Source organism: Heterodontus francisci, chromosome 2 (genome assembly GCF_036365525.1).
Source record: "Heterodontus francisci isolate sHetFra1 chromosome 2, sHetFra1.hap1, whole genome shotgun sequence".
NCBI classification, from domain to species: Eukaryota; Metazoa; Chordata; class Chondrichthyes; order Heterodontiformes; family Heterodontidae; genus Heterodontus; species Heterodontus francisci.
The window spans coordinates 10,375,999-10,395,576 of NC_090372.1; the positions used below are offsets into that span (position 1 = coordinate 10,375,999).

A 19,578-nucleotide genomic window follows, 5' to 3' on the forward strand; every position below is an offset into this window, starting at 1 on the left:
CACTCCACAGGGTTTGAATCTTGAGTATGCTCATTATTCAAGCAAAGCATAGCTGCATTATCTAGGGCAACAGCATATTGCTTTTGGAAGTCTAGGTGTAGGATACTTGCAACGTGACATTTAGGTTTCTGATGTTCAGCACCAGCTGTTCTGACCAATTTTTTTTTAAAAGGTCACAGCATTAAGATCAAAGTATGCAGACAATATATGCAACATTTACTATGGTGCAGTGGTTAAAGCCAGATTAGATACAGAAAAAAAAACTCTGCTTTTTTGCGCAAAAAATGCACCCTTTGCTGGTTTATTTAATTTGCTGACATGAAGTTACTGGATAAATAGAGGAATTTGAGCCTTTTTTAAATTGGTATTTTCTTAGTTCATACCCCCTTCACAGTTTTAAGACAGCTTAATTTTAATTTGGACCTTTGTCCTTTTCTCCACCAGCAGCCTTCCCCCCCCCCCCCCCCCCCCCCCCCAAACTAACTAACATTTGTTTATCCTTCCTTCTGTCCCATTATATTTTTCTTTATAGTAATTCATGCAAGAATATATTCTCAGTGGTGGGCAGTTCTCGAGGTGACCGTTCTTGTTATCCCCTGAGCTGTACAGTTATGAACACTGAGCAGCTGGACCCCCTAATCCAATTGTCACCTTGTGTCCATGCACTGTTGCAGCATGCATTATTGATCAGCAATTAAGATGTCATCAGCTTAACACAAACCAGGAATTGTATCTGAAACCTTCGGGTTTTTTTTGTTCTTTCATGGGATGTGAGCATCACTGGCAAGGCCAGCATTTATTGCCCATTCCTAATTTCCCTTAAGAAGGTGGTGGTGAGTTGCTGCCTTGAACCGCTGCAGTCCATGTGGTGTAGGTACACCCACAGTGCTGTTGGGGAGGGAGTTACAGGATTTTGACCCAGTGACCATGAAGGAACAGTGATGCATTTCCAATTCAGGATGGTGCACGACTTGGGGGAACTTGCAGGTGATGTTCCATGCATCTGCTGCCCTTGTCCTTTTTTAGGGTTAGAGGTCACAGGTTTGGGAGGTGCTGTCAAAGAATTCTTGGTGAGTTGCTGCAGTGTATTTTGTAGATGGTACACACTGCAGCCACGGTGCATTGCTAGTGGAGGGGTCGAATTGTTAAGGTAGTCGATAGGTTGCCTGACAAGTGGGCTGCTTTGGCCTGGATGGTGTCAAGCTTCTTGAGTTATTGGCGCTGCACTTGTCCAAGCAAGTGGAGTGTATTTCATCACACTCTTGACTTGGTGCCTTGTAGATGGTGGCAAAGCTTTAGGGGTCAGGAATGAGTCGCTCGCCACAGGATCCCTAGTCTGTGACCTCCTGTAGCCACAGTATTTGTGGCTGATTCAGTTAAGTTCCTGGTTAATGGTAACCCTCAGGATGTTGATGGTGGGGGGGCGGTTCAGTGATGGTAATACCATTGAACATCAAGGGGAGATGGTTAGACTCTTTGGTGTTGGAGATGGACATTGCCCAGCACTTGTGCAGTGCGAATGTTGCTTGCCACTTAGCTGGAATTTTGTCTGGGTCTTGATCCACATGGGCATGCACTGCATTATTATTGTAGGGTTCAGTTCTACTGGCTTTCAAAAGCACTTAATATCAATGACTCGGATGTGGGAATAAAGAGTTAAAAATCTAATTAGGAGGTAAGTTGGGTAGGTGGGTGCAGGAAGTTGCCAAAGGACATGGACCAACTAAATGAGTGGGTGAAACTATAGCAGGTGGAGTTTGATGTTAGGAAGGGTGAAATTATCCATGAGAGACAAATTGGAATATTTTCTTAATAGAGCAGGAATTGTGGAGGAGCAAAGGGTGTTAGGGGTCCATGTACACATTGCTAAAAGCTAGTGTACAAGAATAAAATGCAATCAAAAAGACTAATGGAATATTGGCTTTTACTCAAAGGAGTTGGAATTCAAAAGTGAGGAAATGATGCTTCTGTTTTACAGAGCCTTGGCTGGATCTGATCTGGAGTATTGTTCCATTTTAGGCACTGAATTTCAGAAGGGATAGATTCGCCACATCAGGGTACAGTGCAGATCAGCCAGAATTATACCAAAATTAAACTGAGGGCAGGGTGCATAAGCTTGACGTATTCCCTTGAGTTTAGAGGGTTTGATGGGTGTTGCAATGGAGGTGTTTAAAATTATAAAGGGAATCAATAGGGTAGATACAGAAAGCATTTCCTCTAGTGGTGAAATCCAGAACAAAGGGCCTGATCTTAAAATGTAAGCTAGGCTGTTTAGAAGTGAAACCAGGAAACACTTTTCACACAAATGGTAGTGGAAATCTGGAACTCCCTCCTTCAAAAGGCGATGTAGGCTGGGTTAATTGAAATCTTCAAGACAGGTCAATATATTACGCAGGTGTATCAAAAGTTATGCAACAGAGTTGAGATACAGATCAGTCATGGTGTAGCTTACAGAACATGAGGGGCTGAATGGCCTATTCCTGTTCCTATGCCACATTTACAGAATCATTTCTTTATTGATTAGTCTTGTGCTTCTAGTGAGATCAAACACTCTATGCGAGTTACTAATGTAGGGGTTCTTCAACCAGTTTGTCTTCCACTGAGTTGAGATGTAAATATTCTATGAAGTGTTTTGCATTAAAGAAAACCTTGATTTGTTTGCACTTAAAGAAACTGGATGGTTTAATGAACGTTAAAGCCGTATTCATTAAATGGAGTGCTTGGCAGCTATGTACATTTAGGTCACGACCTTTCATCCCACAAGAATGTAAAACCTTAAATCACAACCTCCACCAACATTGAAATAAATGTCATGTGCATACTATCCCTTGCTTTGGTCCTCTGGCAGCTCTAGCAAGACCCAAGCCTCATCTGAGCCCTTCTATTTTTGTTTGCAGCTGCACATTAAACTATCTGAACCAATGATCCTGTTTTTTCTAAGACCTCATTGTGGGCAGGAGATGCAGTGAAATGTTGGGAAGTGCCAAGTTTTTCACTGTAGTAAGAATAGAAGAGCAAGATTTTTTAAATGGTGTGAAACTTTTAAATCTGATCAGAGAGACTTGGGTGTACTCATACAAGGAACACAAAGGTAGCATGCAGGTACAGCAAGCAATTAGGAAGGCAAATGACATGTTCTGTTTGACCCCCACCCTTGTGATAGCTGCTTAATTTGGTCATATAAAGGTAGTTTCCAGTAAAGGCCTGCTTGGGTCTGCAAATGAAACCTGACCCAAGCCCGACAGAACCACATCCGACCCGGCCCAAGTCCTTTGATTTTTTTTTCCCATGCTCGACCCGACCCCTGGAATAAAGTTGATTATATTAGAGGTTGTGCTCTACCTTGGATGGAATTGCTCACTGCAGACTAGTGTGGAGTCCAAATGCACGTTCCCCGCTTTGACGTCCTGGCTGTCACTGTGTCCGACCCGGGTCCGGTCAGGTTTGGATCGGGTAGCCATGCTTTAGTTTGTAGTTTGTTAGGAGTATAGGCTTTCTTACAGGAACTCGAGGGAAACCTTGAGGTAAAGCCTAAATATGTAACTGGGGCTTATACATCATAGGCCTTGTGGAATTGGTAACAATACAATTTCAGTTATTGCATTGTACCTTTCTTTAAAAATAAACTCCTTCAGTTGAGGAGGAAAATGTTCCAGATTTGGTTTACATGTATTGAAGTCTTGATGCATGCTAATTTTCTAAATGGCTTTAATCTGTTTTCAGCCAGTAAGACTTTTACTCAAGGGGGGTTTTCTTTGCACTGTAGCACTTGCAGTGTTAGTTATTCTCCCTATAGTACTATAACGTTCAAAGCTGGAATACAGCAAGATACCAGTTTTCTTGTGCTAACCTGCTGTTGTGCTATACTTGCTGTTTGACAGGGTGCAGTACCAAAAGGGAATGCCACTAAAGAGTTCATTGAAAGTTTGCAGTTGAAGCCAGGACAAGTGGTGTACAAATGCCCCAAGTGCTGCAGTATCAAGCCAGAGCGAGCACATCATTGCAGGTAACAACCGCAAAAGCAGTATGAAACTGAATCGTCTCTTAAATTCCCTTTCAAGATTACACTGGTGCCTTTTTTGTCTGAACAAACTTATCCGTTACAAAAAAAAAAGCTCAAGGTGTAATTCCCTGGTTAAAATAGAAGTGAGGCAAAATTACCATTTGAGTAAAGCAGAGTCTCTAGATTCATTATAGTGTGCAATACATTGTCATAAAGGCTGTTACGGTAGAAAGCAAATGAAAAGGCTAGGAAAATTCACTTTATTTTATTTGATGTGTCTGGTGCACAGAAATGACCCCAGATGTAGCGTTACAAGTCCTTAGACTTGATGTGGGCTGCGATTAAGTTCAAGTAATTTTGGTTTGTATCCCCTCTTGATGATCCAACAGCTCCTCTTTGTAACTATTTAAGGTCTCTTGGAGCTCTGTTTTATGCTAGAGTAGTTTTACAAATCCATTATTTGCAGCCAGAAAATAGGCCACTCATTAATGGTGTGAACAACACTAAAACAGCAAAAAATAATTATAGGTCAGTCACCATATCTCCGATGTTGCCAGACCTGCTGAGTATTTCCTACAGTCTGTTTTTATGCCAAATTGCACAGTTAATTGCCCTTTTGCTTGATAGAGTAGTATATCAGACCCTCCCTAATCTGGAAGCAGGAAAATATGTAACTGTAAACATCGGTTTCTCTTTTTAAAATGTTCAAATGAAAAATCTAGGCGGTGTGCATGTTTTGCATGTGTGGAACACAATGCCTAAAGTCAATTTAAGATCAATATTTCTAAGGAACCAGTTTCCTAGCAAATACTTATCACATTAAATTGCATTTTCTTGATTCACAAGAAAAAAGATAGGAACAGTTTTCTTTGAAACACCTTGAGCAACACCAATATTAAGATGTTGGGTACGGGTAGAATATCTGGTCTGTACAAAATAGACTGGGTGAAACCATACTATGCCAGGAAACCAGAAGCAGCAATAAGTATTACAGGTCTTTTTTTTTTTTAAGTGGTATTGCTCAGGAAAATCTTTTATCCTTCAAACATTTTGCTGTAGTGTTATTTCCATTGGCTCAACTCTTAATGCTTTTAATGAATTTGTTTCATGATCCTTGGCTTAGCAAAAAAGTTACTATTTGCACAAATGAATTCACCAGTAGAGATTTGAATATTTTCTAGGTTATTGTATCAAATGTAATCTTAATGGAAAAGGTAGGGAATGACCATGTTGATGAGATACTCCAAAGCAAACCTAGTCTGGATGATTGGTATGTCTGAGTGCACATCAAGTCTTGTATACTTGTATTTCCCCCGTCCCTTAGCAACGGCAGCCTATTGTTTTAGACTTTCCCCTCATGCCAGTAAGCCACCCTAAATGGCTTAGGATGCAACTGTTTTTTTTTTTTTAGATTTTTGATTTTAGAGATACAGCCTGAAACAGGCCCTTCGGCCCACCGAGTCTGTGCCAACCATTAACCACCCATTTATTCTAATCCTACACTAATCCCATATTCCTACCACATCCTCACCTGTACCTATATTCCCCTACCACCTACCTATACTAGGGGCAATTTATAATGGCCAATTTACCTATCAACCTGCAAGTCTTTTTGGCTGTGGGAGGAAACCGGAGCACCCAGAGGAAACCCACGCAGACACGGAGAACTTGCAAACTCCACACAGGCAGTACCCGGAATTGAACCCGGGTCGCTGGAGCTGTGAGGCTGCGGTGCAAACCACTGTGCTGCACTTTCCCAGCCTGGCTGCTAATCTGGGCACATGCTCTCTGGTCAACACCAGCTGAGTACATAGGAAGTATGGGAAGAATCAATAAATTGAGAAATCCTCTAGAAGATTGACCTTTATGCTATTTTTGACGTGGATCTGGGGGAAGAGAGCAGAAAAAGTATTTTACTTAAGGTGGGGGAAACACGCCAGTGTTTCAATTTATATATTTTTTTTTAAAACTTTTCTAGTTCAGGATCACAAGAATGGTAGGTATCACATTGGCTATGGTGTAGTTGGTGTAAGACATTCTAATTAAATGACTTTTTTTAAATATTCAAAATTGCCTTCCAGTGTGTGCAAGAGATGTATTCGAAAGATGGATCACCATTGCCCCTGGGTTAACAACTGTGTAGGAGAGAATAACCAGAAGTACTTCGTGTTGTTTACAGTAAGTACTGCTAATGGCATTTGTGTTTTAAATACTTAAAGCAACCAAAAATATTCTTCAGACATAAGCTGTGCTGAGTTTGGGTTTCTCATTTTGATTTTAGTGGCATTGTGAGCTCCGCAAATTTGTGCCTCATCTACCCTGAGCTGCACTAGAACATGTACAGTTGTGTCGGCTGCCAAATGCATTTACCTCCAGATTCCTGTTGGTTTGAAACATTCTGCACTGCACATTTCATGAGTGAGTGTGCAATGAAGCTATGCGTTCTTCTGCTTTACATGTCAACGTGAGATCCTAGCCGCTGTTGTCTTATTCCTAATGGCATCCTCACGATGTCAGCTAGGGGCAAGTACATACTGCAAGGCCCGCCTGTGTTATTTGTACCATTTAACCTAGTACAGAAACTAGTTTGACAAACTTACCAATTTCTCTGGGATAAAATTGGAGCAGTTGTGACTGGTGGCAATATAGCACTGTAACCACTGAAGAGGCAGAGGTAAATCCCCTTGAAAGTACACATGTGCCAGATTTGATCTATTGATTTATAGACTATATAGCAGGTTAACTTTATGCACCTGGAAAATTCCATGAGTACATTGGAAGGTCATCAGTCACTGTCTGAAGTTTCTTAACCGTTCACTCCTAAAATACACTGCATTGTATTTATTAATCTAAATGCCACAGATGTCACAATCAGGAATCCAACTTCCGTTCAACTTTATTTGCAATTCTCTTGACGTTAACACCAACATCTATATTGGTTACAAAGGCTGTGGAGATGAAGGAACAATTTGAGATTGCCCACACGCCATGAAAGAATAAAAAGTATTGCTGGCAAGGCCAGCCTTTGTTGCCCATCCCTAATTGCCCTTGACAACTGGCTTGCTAGGCCATTTCAGAGAGCGGTTAAGAGCCCACCACATTGCTGTAGGTCTGGAGTCATGTGTTGGCTAGACCAAGTAAGGACACCAGATTTCCTTCCCTGAAGCATATCAGTAGCTATGTATTTAGATGTAGAAAGAACTGCAAATGCCAGAAATCTGCAATAAAAGCAGAAAATACAGAGCACAGGGCTGACAGCTTCTGACAATAGATTCAAACTCTAAATCTATAATTTCTTCAGACCTGACTCGAGAGTTAGGGTTACGATGATTGTTTTCAGATTGTCATTTTGATCTCCAGTGTTACAGAATTTATCCTACTTAATTTATATTTGGTCTACTTCACAAACTAATGGCCAGCTAGTGCTTTGAGAAAGATTGTAGTTTTAAATAAGGCTAGAGTCTATTTTTCCAGAGTAATGACTGGGATATTAATTTTGGTTGCATGCTCTGAGCATAGAAAAATTCATACTGTTTCTAGAGCATAGTCCAGGCATGTTTATATAGTTAACTTTTTATACCAGTACAGTTTTGCTTCAATATCGATTCCATACCAATAAGACAATGTTGGTTGTGACAACAATGATGCTGCTGCTTGTGTTATAAACAATTAAGTTACATTTTTAAAGATCAATGATCAAATTATTTCATTTTATTCTGTTATCTGCCATTACCTTTCTTGAAGCATTTAGTTTGTGTTGTGGGCTTGTGCCTGTACCTGGACTCTGCACTTTTGGTTCATAAGTGTACCATTAACAATTCACACTGCACCAACAATTTTAATTTAGTTTTAATTCAAATTTAACTGAATTACTGAAAGTGTCTCTTGTGTTCTGTACTTCAGATGTATATAGCTCTGATATCACTACATGCCCTTATCATGGTTTGCTTCCACTTTCTGTATTGCTTTGAAGAGGAGTGGACAAGTAAGTATAAATACAGAAACCTTGATTCAGCTTTTTTTTTCTTAAAAGGTTCAAGGAATCTAACTTTATTGAGTATGTTTAAAGCAGAGATTGACAGATTTCTAAATACAAATGATATAAGTTGGTATGAGGATAGTGGGGAAAAAGGCATTGAAGTGGAAGATCAGCCATAATCATATTGAATGGTGGGGCAGGCATGATGGGATGAATGGCTACTCCTGCTCCTATGTTCCTGAGAGTAACCACAAATGATCTTTTTACTGGAAGACTTTATAGATTATGTCTTCCTATTGTGACCATGCTTTATGCCTAACTATAGGGTGTTTTGTGGCTGGGAAAAGAGGGTATAAAGAATGTTATTTTGATAAAGAAGAAGAATGTCTGCATTAGGGAATGGATCACAATGTTCAGATAAAGCATACGCTTAAGGGAGATTAAAGCTGCTTTTAATTCTGCCCTGACAACATCTCTGAACTCCAACTGGGATAGGACTATTTTCAGCAGTCAGGTTCGTTTAGTTTAGTTTAGAGATACAGCACTGAAACAGGCCCTTCGGCCCACCGAGTCTGTGCCGACCATCAACCGCCCATTTATACTAATCCTACACTAATCCCATATTCCTACCACATCCCCACCTGTCCCTATATTTCCCTGCCACCTACCTATACTAGGGGTAATTTATAATGGCCAATTTACCTACCAACCTGCAAGTCTTTTGGCTGTGGGAGGAAACCGGAGCACCCGGAGAAAACCCACGCAGACACAGGGAGAACTTGCAAACTCCACACAGGCAGTACCCGGGTCGCTGGAGCTGTGAGGCTGCGGTGCTAACCACTGTGCCGCCCACCCTGCTAACTGAAGCTTAATGAGAAATGTTCGATTTCAACTTAAGTATGCAGTTATGTTGTTTGAGCATTGATGTAAAGTAAAAATGGCAGAATTATTCAGCAAGTAGAGGGAAATAAAAAGCCCTGAAATGTGAGACTGCATTTCCCGCACCTCCCCGCCGCCTTCCCAACCAGCAGCTTCGGGGAAGTCGAAATTCAGAACAGTTCACCCATCTCTGTAAAAAGGACAGAGGAGGTTTTTCAAAGCTATGAAAGTAATATGTTATTCCAGAAGTAACAATGCTATCAATACTTCACAATAGTTAGTGACAATTTTTCCCCGAATCTATAGAGCGCTGATAGATATAGTATCCTGTACAATGGCAACTTATTTTTGTTCAATCAAGCCTTGTGACTAACTGCTGAATCCATGCGATGCATATGTGTTTGACATTAGTTTTTGTCTTCTACTTTCCTAGAGTGCAGTTCATTCTCACCACCATCCACAGTGATACTACTCATTCTTCTGTGCTTTGAGGGTCTCCTGTTCCTTATTTTCACTGCTGTGATGTTTGGCACCCAAGTACATTCTATCTGCTCAGATGAAACGGTGAGTACGTAAACCTTTTCACTCCATATTTGGTTTAAATGTCCTTTCGAGCACATTCATCATATTTAGCAGCATTTTTATTTCATAACCAGCATAGCCTCATAAACATGGACTGTGAGCTGTGCAGCTACCCACCCAGTTATAGGCTGATTATAAATGCAAACTCAGCAGAAAATTCCCAGTCGCACCAAGTGGCAGTGAGATGCTTTCTCCTAGGAAGAAGGTATTAACCTGTGCCACTTCTGTGCGTCCTAGAATGAGTTATGGAGTAGCATTTTCAGAGGCCTGGAAGCAAGTCACTGACCTGGTGTCTGGGCTGATGAAGTGGGAAGGGAAGAACAAACTTGCATTTATCTAATACCTTTCATTTCCTCTCGGGATGTCCCAAAGTGATTCACAACAGTTACTCTTGTCTGGCAAGCACAGCAGCTACCTTGTGAACAGCGAGGTTCCACAAACAGTGAGATTAATGACCAATTTATCTGTTTTGATTGTGATTGAGAGATAAACGCTGACCAGTACACTGGGAGAACTCCCCTGCTGTTCCTCCAATTGTGCCATTGATCTTTTTATATTTGCCAATTGTCAGGCTTTTTAAAAAAAAAAAAAAAAAATTGAAGGGAAAGGACTACCCCCACCCCACACAAGTTTCTGCACCTCTGTTTACAGGTTCAAATCAGCCAGTAAGAATGGGGGTTGAACAAGCCACCTATTAAGTCATCCTGTCCCAAACCTCTCCCTTGTCCTATTATTCATGCCAGATATGTTTTTTACAGATGTTGATGACACTGTTTGATCAAGTAGTCATTCTTCATGTTTGAACTTCATGACAAGCATCCCATGCCTTGCAATACTGAAACAAAACAGCATTGCAGCAGAATATGATCCTTTTACAGAATGAGTCACTAGAAAGCAATCTGGGGTTATAACCTTCACTAATTTCTCTCTCTCCTCCTTTCTCGACCCCCGTCTAAATCTGTGATTCCCACTATAACCCCATCTGAGGTCACAAACCGGTGATAGAACAAGACTCTTCTGCTGTATACACGGTTCAGGATCATATCACATGCTGTAATTACCCATTAAACAATTGGGGAAAGCTCTTTCTAGATTCTATGAAGTTGATGAAACTATACTAAAAAAGCACATCAGTACTATGTAAGCTTAGTACTGAAGCCGACTGATGCTTACTGCCATTCAGTATTCCCTCTAATTTCTCTTTGCTGCACATGGCCTGTGCATGGTCCCTTTAAGCAGGCGCACATCTTAAAGGTAATATTGGTTGTATGGCACTTGTTTGTTCCCTGCACGGTACATTCCAGATTGTTGCACGGCCATGCACGTGCACAGCTTAGAGGGAACATTGATGCTGTGTACAATTAGTTTGTGACAAAAAAAATTCCAGATAGGTTGAATGTTTATATATTGTAAACTTCTTATAGCCAGATATAGGATTAGAATCACAATTAAATGTCAGCATTAATTATTTTATGATGTTCCACATGGTGACAATGTTTCAGTATTCAACAAAGTGATTCTTGGCAAAGTACAAAGTGAATTTAAATATTAGTTTTCACGCACTGTTTGCTCCCAACACATTGGTCAAGCTTTCAGAATAAGTCCCTTTTTCTATCTTCAGGGCTGTAGATTAGGACTGCTTATCACTATCAAGCTGCTTAAATACTAATACTAATGATCTACCTGAATTTACATGGTTAACAGCTGACCTTGCAAGAAAGCAGTTGGTCAGGTAATATTTTATTAATTGTTTTGCTCGAAATGAACATTAAAATCCCAACAGTTTTTAATTCAGTGTCATTGGATGAAGGGCACATTCCAAGACACAGGCAATTGAAAGATTGCATCTTTCAAATTGTCTAGCAGTAGTGATTTTTTGTGTTGGTCAAGCTGAGAGATGTGTATGCTGGGTTAGCAAGAATTCCCACCTAGCAGAAAGCTCCTTTTGCTTGGCCCCAAACCTCTGAGGAGCACCCATTTGTAATGCGCTTTCCACTTTTCTGCCATAAGCCATCCTTGGGCCAGCTGAGTGACCCTATTAATTCATGATGAAATAGGGCAGTTTTGTGCTGTAGGTCTATGCCCACTCAGAGTCCTCAAATGCATTTCATGTGGGACCTGTATAGTCAACACGCAGGAGTCTCTGATCTTATCGATTAAGGCCTGGATTTGAATCTAAGTTCTGGAAAGGTTAGAGTCTAACCCGCTGCACAACCCAGTGATATTTTTATTTTCAGATTTAACATGTTATATCTATTGATGAAATATAGCCACAAATTAATTTTAGCTAGTTAATGGAATTTAAACAACTTTTTTGAAGTGTTCCATCACTGCTAGAGAAACAGGAAAGAAATTTTCATAATTTTTTTCCCTTATTTGGCCATGGACTATTTCCCCTCCCAGGAGCTTACATGGCTTCTAGTGGACAGGGAGTGAATTGGGATGTTTAAGGCATCGTGACTGTGTATGGGACAGGTGAGCTGGAGCAGCTGATCTTCTCCTGTCCAATATTTTCATTTGCTCGTATACAATTCCATCCTATATTTCTGAAGGTAAAGGCTCAGCCATTATGCTTGTGCACTATAGTGATGGCAAGCCCATCTTTAAAATGTTTCTTTAGCACAGCATATTTCTCATCTTTCCAAGGGGTCATTTGTTTTGGGAATAAGATTGAAGCCTTGCAATTAGTTATCATTCCAGTTAGTTAGTTTGTCTTTGAAATTTTTCCAGATGCTAGAGCTGCTGTCTAAGTGCGTTCTAGGATGTGATGAGGAAATTGACAGGTGCCCAGTTGAAAATTCCTCTCCTGACCTAACCTAACCTACAGCAGTGTTGACCATTGTGAAAATAGCTCTGGACTAGATGGTCCCATGTCCAGCTGAAGGACATGCCATTAATGTGCAGCGCCTGTAGGGGTGATGACAGCCGTTTGGTAAAACCAGTTTGTATCCCCCATCTCTATTTAAATCCAGCTGAGAACAATCAAATTGTTAAACGAATAGCCCATATTTTTGGGAGGAGAGGGTGGCGAAGAGCAAGGCAGCTGAAGGTGATATACAAACTATAAACTTTGTGTGTATGTCAATTGTTTAATAGTTGCCAGTTTTTTCCACCTTGCTCTTTTGCTTCTGATGTCTTTTCACTGTCACTTGTTTTATATTTTTGTTTTAATTGCCTATACAATACTGGCATATATTCAGAGCTCACTCAGGCTGGTCTTTTGTCACACCTTGAGAATTTGTGGGGTCGGAGGTGGGGGCTATGGTTTGAGTACATTTACAAGCAGCCACTATGCAGAAGTTTTATTCAGCATTTCAAATGGCAGTTAATCAAATTATAACATGCTGTGACTGTTTTGAACATTTCATCTCTTTCCATTCCTCTCATTGCCTTTTAAAATCTGCATTCTCTACTGCCCACCCATGTTTCTCTCATCCTGTCCTATCTGTCTGGACCATATCAAGCACTTTTGGGCCCTGCTCTCCAATGTCAGAATTGCTCACTATGGGATCTTTCTGAAATGCAAAAATACCTCCTGATTTTTCTCCAGCAGCTGCCGCCTTTTAAATTCCTCTCCCTTGCCCTTTCACCCTCACCTCCAAGTGGGGCTTAATGACTTTTCGCTAAGCTTAAGACCATCTTTACAGCTGTCGTTGCTGCCCTTGATTTAATTGAGGTGTATAAAATTCTGAGGGGCCTAGTGAATAGGAAGGACCTATTCCATTAACAGAGCAGAAAATAACCAGGGGGTATAAATTTAAAGTAATTTAATTGTAGAAGGATTAGAGGAAAGTTTAGAAATGTTTTCACCGCAGAGGTTGGCGCTGGTCTGGGACTCACTGCCTGAAAAGATAGTAAAGGCGGACACCTTGGATAAGCATTTGAGGTGCCGTAACCTAACCCCACTTTCCAGCTCTTGGTCCGTAGTTAAGTGCGATAGCTCCTTTACAGTTGGCAGACATGATGGGCTGAATGGCCTCCCTCTGTGCTGTAAATTTTCTGTTTTTGCCCACCAAACCAAGGTTTCCACCTCCCCTGGTGCTCCCTCTGAGCTGCTCATGTACATGAAACCCACCCCCTGCTCTCTCCATCCTATTCCCATTCTGCTGGCCACCATACCAGCTGGTATTGTAAACCGTGCCCTCCAGGTAATGTCCCCCTCCCGTTCAAATCTGCTATCGTCACTTCCTCCCTCAAAAAAAAAACCATTGAGCCCTCTAGCCTTGCAAATTAATGCCCAATTCTCCAAGCTTCTTTTCATCTCAAGTTCAATATTACCCCTGTGCTCCCTGACTAGTATTGGCTCCTGGTCCACCAATGCCTTGAATTAAGAAAAAAAGTTGTCATCTTTATGTTCAAATCTCTCTATGCCTTGCCCCTCCCTGTCTCTATAGCATCCTCCATCCTACAAACAAGCTCTGGCAACACAGGCTGCCCCAATCATTTTACTGCCCCAGCGTTGGTAGCCGTGCTTTCAGCTGTCTAGGCCTTAAGCTCTGGAATGCTCTCCCTAAACTTTTGTCTCCACCCCCTCTGCCTTTTAAGAAGCTCCTTTTAAAGCTTGCCTCTGACCAAGCTTTTAGTCATCTGTCCTAATCACTACTTTGGCTTGTCAGTTTTTGTCTTACTAAGCTCTTGTGAAACCTCTTGGGATGTTTTCCTACATTAAAGGTACTATATAAATGCAAGTTGTGTGTATATATGTGCCTTTCAGCTATTTGTTCTGTGGTTATTTTGTCAAATTTCTCTGCTTTAGTCTACTCGCTGTACCAGTTTAATAGAACTGCTAAAATATTTTCCTGTAACTTTATGTAATGCTTTAATTGCTATGTTTGTGTTCTTAGCGATTTATATTGATTTGGATTTTTTCCTGTACTTCATCCATCACTTTTATAAGGATGTGTACTTAAGAGCTAAAAATGTGATCAACAGTTGGATTGATGGCATAGCATCTCAGTGCCTGGCTGTACTACATCATAGAACATGGGGATTGCCCTTAATAATTTCCCCTTGCGCAGTAAGTGGCCAGTTTCAGCTAGACCACCTGGAGAGGCATTCCCTCTGAACGCTGGGGGAAAATTTGAAGTCTACCTGCATTGCTCTTTCCAGTTTCTGAAGTGGGGTTGACCGAAGCCCAGGGAACACATCCTCTGCCTGCCCACTTGATAGGCGAGGAGAAGAACAGTGTGTGAAAATGGGCGTGGGGAGGAAAACATTGAAAAATTATACCATAAACTACAATTATTTGGGTTTTTTAATTGAAAATCTCATTGGATGTTAAATTGAAGTATCAGTGACCTTTTTGCTGATTTGTGTGTGTTCTGGTATGTTTGTAGTGGGTAGAAACAAGTCCTCCTTCCCCCAATCTGACCTACATGATTTAAGCTGTTCTATTTCTGTTTCCAGGGAATAGAGCAGTTGAAAAAGGAAGAGAGAAGATGGGCTAAAAAAACAAAATGGATGAATATGAAAGCTGTGTTCGGTCATCCATTTTCAATAGAATGGCTAAACCCATTCGCAACTCCAGATCAAGGGAAAGTAGACCCGTACCAGTATGTGGTCTGAGTCATCCTAGGCCAGCAATCCAATTCAAACTGGTTACTTAAATAACTGCTTTTACAAGTACTGGTCGTAACTTGCCCTATAAGTTATTTACACGACAGTATCCTTCCTGGTGGTCTACGTGGTTTTTAAAAGCATGGATGATGAAAAGGTGCACTCCATTGTTCAACTTATTCCAGCCTTCTCTGCTCTGAAACAATAGGACAGTAAAACTGTAAAATGCCTAACTTTCTTATCTCCTGCACTGCTATACTGAGATATTGTATGATATAAAGCAGGCTTCTAAAGACTGCAGATGTAGCTGTAAAATTAAAATAAAGGAAATTGAAGAAAATCAAGTGACTGAAAGTACCGTTAAGGATCAGGCATCCTTCTGAAACTGAGATTCATAATAGGGTCTGAATTAGTTCCCTTTGTAAGACTTATTTTCTCAATTTCTTGGTTGCCTTTATTGATTTATACCTTGACATTCTGTAACAGTTACTGAAGTATAAACTGCTTTCATGAACATGGTGTCATTACAGTAATTGCTATGGGGTACCTCCTAAGGTGCACAAATGCTAGCCACAGATGAGATGAAACCCTGCTTGCTTTAAAAAAAAAAATGTTACTTGCAACTACCCCATAGCCTTCAAGAGCCTTGCCTTCCTGCTTTTTTTTTTTTTGTTCTGTATTTACTGCAATCTGGATTCTTCTACATTCTGGTTCACTTAATCCATAGTGGGTGCGTGATGCCCCATGTGTCACGGCCTTGCCTTTTCAATGCTAGTTTCTAGGATGATCCACATTATACCAAAGAAGCAAAGTCTCCCCATGAAGGGAAGTCACTTGACCTTTTAAAAGGACACTTAATCTACAGAGTCTGTAAATGATTTATTAATCTAGGTTCCCTTTGGAATCGCTCTCCCCCCACTTGGATTAATTTCACATTGCGTCCTATAACACATGCACGCATTTATGATATGGATGAAATACATAAGTTACTTATGGCACTTATTTACCTCATCATATTTTACATGGCTATCCATGTTGCTGAAGCGCCAAAGTCATATTACATGTGCAGCCAACATGAAATCATTAATGCATTGCTTTTATGTCTTTAAAATTGCAATTTTTATTGGGTGTTAATTTTTATACTCTGCCCTATCTCCATTTTCTTCCCCTTGACTGTTAAGACTGCATAACTGAGTGAAAACACTCAGAATTTTAGCTGTTAAACAAGCATGCTTCCCTTCCATGATAACGACTACTTATTGCTGGATGTTGTTCAGACCTGTACAAATTTCCTCATTTGTGTATACAATTCTCAGCAGGTAAATTCAGTCTTCCAAACACTACAGGCAAAATGGCTTTTCTGTCGATGTACAGGAGCTACATTAAAAACGTGACTTTTTTAAAAATAGTTTTTAAAATCTTTCTCTTTTACCTCATTTGCCCTTTTATAAAATTTTTGTGCTGTCTTTTTTTTTTCCAAGCTGTGTTTTCCTCCCTTGAATGGGAAGAGTAGGCCATGCAGCCCCTCAAGCCTATCCCATCATTCAGATAGATCATGTTGATCTGTACCTCACATCCATTTTACTCACCTTTGTTCTATATCTCTCAACACTCAACAAAAATGTGTTGATCTCTGTCTTAATTTCAGTTGACCCAATATCTGGAGTCTTTAGGACTTTACAATATTTGTGAAGAGTTCAAGCTACTAAAAACTCACATCTTTCACATCTGTCTGCAAACAGGACTCAGACAAGCCTAGTGTCTCGCCATAAGAACTGGGTTTGATGCAGTGGTTTCTGACACTAAATCCTGGGCACTGGCGTTTACCTTGCTCCTGATGAGCCCTGCTATCAGCAATCTTTTATAACCATCCTGTAGCTGTTACCTTGTTCACATCTGATGGTGCCTAGTACTGACTGAAAATAATGAGGGTTTTATTCGGGACAGGCTGATGTGAGGACCAGATCAAACATTCTTCTGTTCAGAGGCTTCTGTTTCATTGTTTTTTTTCCCCATTATTTATATCCCCAGATCTTTTTAAAATTGGTTTGAAAGTTGATGTATTTTCAAGTTTATGGATGTTGTTCATGGGTAAAAATTAGAGGGCTGCGAAAAAAAATACAAAACTTTGAATCTTGCAAATTTATTAAATTAAGCTTGCTGATGGCTCTGTCGAAATGCATTTCGACAGACAGGTATTGACCCAGACTGATGAGCAATATCTATCTTAATGCCTGATCTGTGATCAGTTAGTCAATCTCGGCTAGAGTAGAACAAGGAAAACCATTTCTACTGATCACTTTTTGACTCTTGCTGTATAGTCCCTGCCTCTGTTGGGTAGCTTACTAATGCACTCTGGGCTCATCGTTTAAAAATTGCCACTTGACAGAGGTACTGACAGGGCAGCTGCTACCCATGAACTGTACCCCAGCATGTGTATACCTTAAAAGGGAAGTAAAAGTAGAAAACTTTAGTTTGACGGGGGGAGGGAGGGTGTGGGGGCAATATAAAGGTGTTTTAAAACTTGCCAGGATTAAAAGAGTAGCTCAATAGATGTCAGCATTATTGTCTTTGTATCAATGGGGAAATTCAGTCGTCTTCTAAATGCAAGAAGATTTGTGCGTTAGCAACAATGGTAGACTTGTTAAACGTTTTTTTTAAATGAGAGAATTCTGGCCTTTTAAAACTCAAGACTCAAGACATGAGTTGGTTTAGGAGTTTAGCAATTCTATAAATGGGTTGATGAGATTTGATCTTAATGTGGAAATTAAACTCGTGAGCAATTGAGTTTATTTTTAAAAAAGAAATCTTTAAAGTTGTTAAAAGATGTCTCCTCCTTTTGCAATGCTGGAATATGGAAGAGGAATATCTGTGTAGTTCTTGGTAGGTGAACAGAATGACATTGTTTAAAATCAAGTCAATAAAACTCATCTGAGGCTGTTTAATCTATTACGTTAAAGCTGTCCATTTAATTTGCTTTGCAGAAACAATATCAACATACTGTTGGTTTAAAGTTTTGTTATATCACAGCATTGCCAAAAAATGCAGTTAGATCATTATTTCTGGTAACTTTGTGTCCTCTGTTGGCAAGGGGGAAGAAACTGCATATTAAGAATGCATTTAACATGGGGCTTGGGAAATTTCTGTGTTTGTCTAAACGTTTGCTTCAGATACAATCTGAATACTGTGTGTGATTTGGGTGCTATTATTGAATAATTAAATAAAACATTTTACAAAGAATTTGTCCAGTGTTTGGATTTAGCTGGTGTTAATTGGTCTAAATGGTTGACTGTACTAACAAGGTTAAGAAAGATGGAGGTGTATCTGCCATCCGTGCAGTGCTTAACCTGTTTTAATATTGAAGCACATACTTTTTAAAATAACCAGAGTTTACCAACTTTTTTTTTAAATTTAATTGTGAGGAGTGGGGGGGGTAAGAGGAGGAGGAACAATCTGCTTTGAGAATCCACCCTCTTAATGGACTGCTGTTAATAGACATGTTGGGACCTCGGGTGGGAAGAATAGTCATGGTGTATGGAACTCTCACCTGTTCCCCTCACCGGCTCCAGATTTCCTTGCCCCCCCCCCCCCTGCCCTTTCTTGAGCTCCTGAATAAGAAGTGCTGCCCATTGCCCTCTATCCTGGTCTTTTCTATCAATGATGCACAACTTTACTAGTGTTGCACAGTGTGGAGCTTCATGCCTTTTTGAAAATTTGTAACTTTTTTTAATGAATTGATTTAGTTTTATACTAATATCCTGAATCTAGCTGTTAACAATTTGCCAAAGCCTCAACCAAAGACAGCTTGTGTGTCAGGAATTTTACTTTACAAAGCTCAGGTCCTTCACATTTGAGGCTATTTCAGTCACATTAGCAATCAAGGCTAATCTGGTCAATCTAGCAGAGTTGGGTGCACACCAATTGTCCATTCCTTGATTTTATTCAAGATCTGTTGATTTTGGGTGGTCAGGGTGCACTTTGTCACATTGTAGCCACTCTGGATAATCTTGTGGATTAATAGGTCCAAGAGTCTAGTGTCAGTAGTGTTAATAACTTAATGAGAAATATAACAGATTTTCTGTCTTCTAATCTTGTATTGATTCATCAACCATAGTAAACAAAAGTGATGAGCACCCACACTACCTGCATGGAGCCAGTCTGCTAGAAGAAACATTGTATGTATTGAATTTGAATTCTGTTGTCTTCAGTTCCAGCTAACCACCTTGCACCAATATACTTTTTTTTTAACCTTCCTATAAACCTACTTTTGATCACAATGTGTAACCAGAGCACAATTCGGTTACCGTCTAAAAATGGTAGAACTTTGCTTTGTCTAGTTTTAATTAGACAATAGGTCTTATCTCTTCAAGGTTGCTCTGTTCAGTACTTTCCCTACTCTAGCCATGGTAGCCTAGCTTAACCCTTTTAAACTTGCATGCTCTTCTATGATGCAACTCTCAATTACAGATAATCTGTCTACGAGAATGTAATTTATTCTATGCTGGCTATCTTGCTCTGGTTGCTTGTTCTGCAATGGTGTTTTTGACATCTGCTGTACCTAGTCTCTGTATAGGTTCAC

At 40.2% G+C, this 19,578-nt stretch overlaps 1 protein-coding gene across 3 annotated transcripts in view; it reads left to right on the forward strand.

Annotated features, from left to right (window-relative positions):
• The window catches only part of LOC137381674 (palmitoyltransferase ZDHHC3), a 37,198-nt gene that overhangs the window by 10,641 nt on the left and 6,979 nt on the right, over positions 1–19,578 (forward strand). For 2 of the 3 annotated variants that reach the window (XM_068054407.1, XM_068054409.1), the window contains exons 3-6: positions 3,882–4,006; positions 6,085–6,181; positions 7,907–7,988; positions 9,295–9,425. In XM_068054407.1, coding sequence (XP_067910508.1) covers positions 3,882–4,006; positions 6,085–6,181; positions 7,907–7,988; positions 9,295–9,425 — 435 coding nt within the window. Of the gene's footprint in view, positions 1–3,881; positions 4,007–6,084; positions 6,182–7,906; positions 7,989–9,294; positions 9,426–14,849; positions 18,240–19,578 lie in introns of those variants that run through there. The other variant, XM_068054408.1, reaches the window with a different exon arrangement.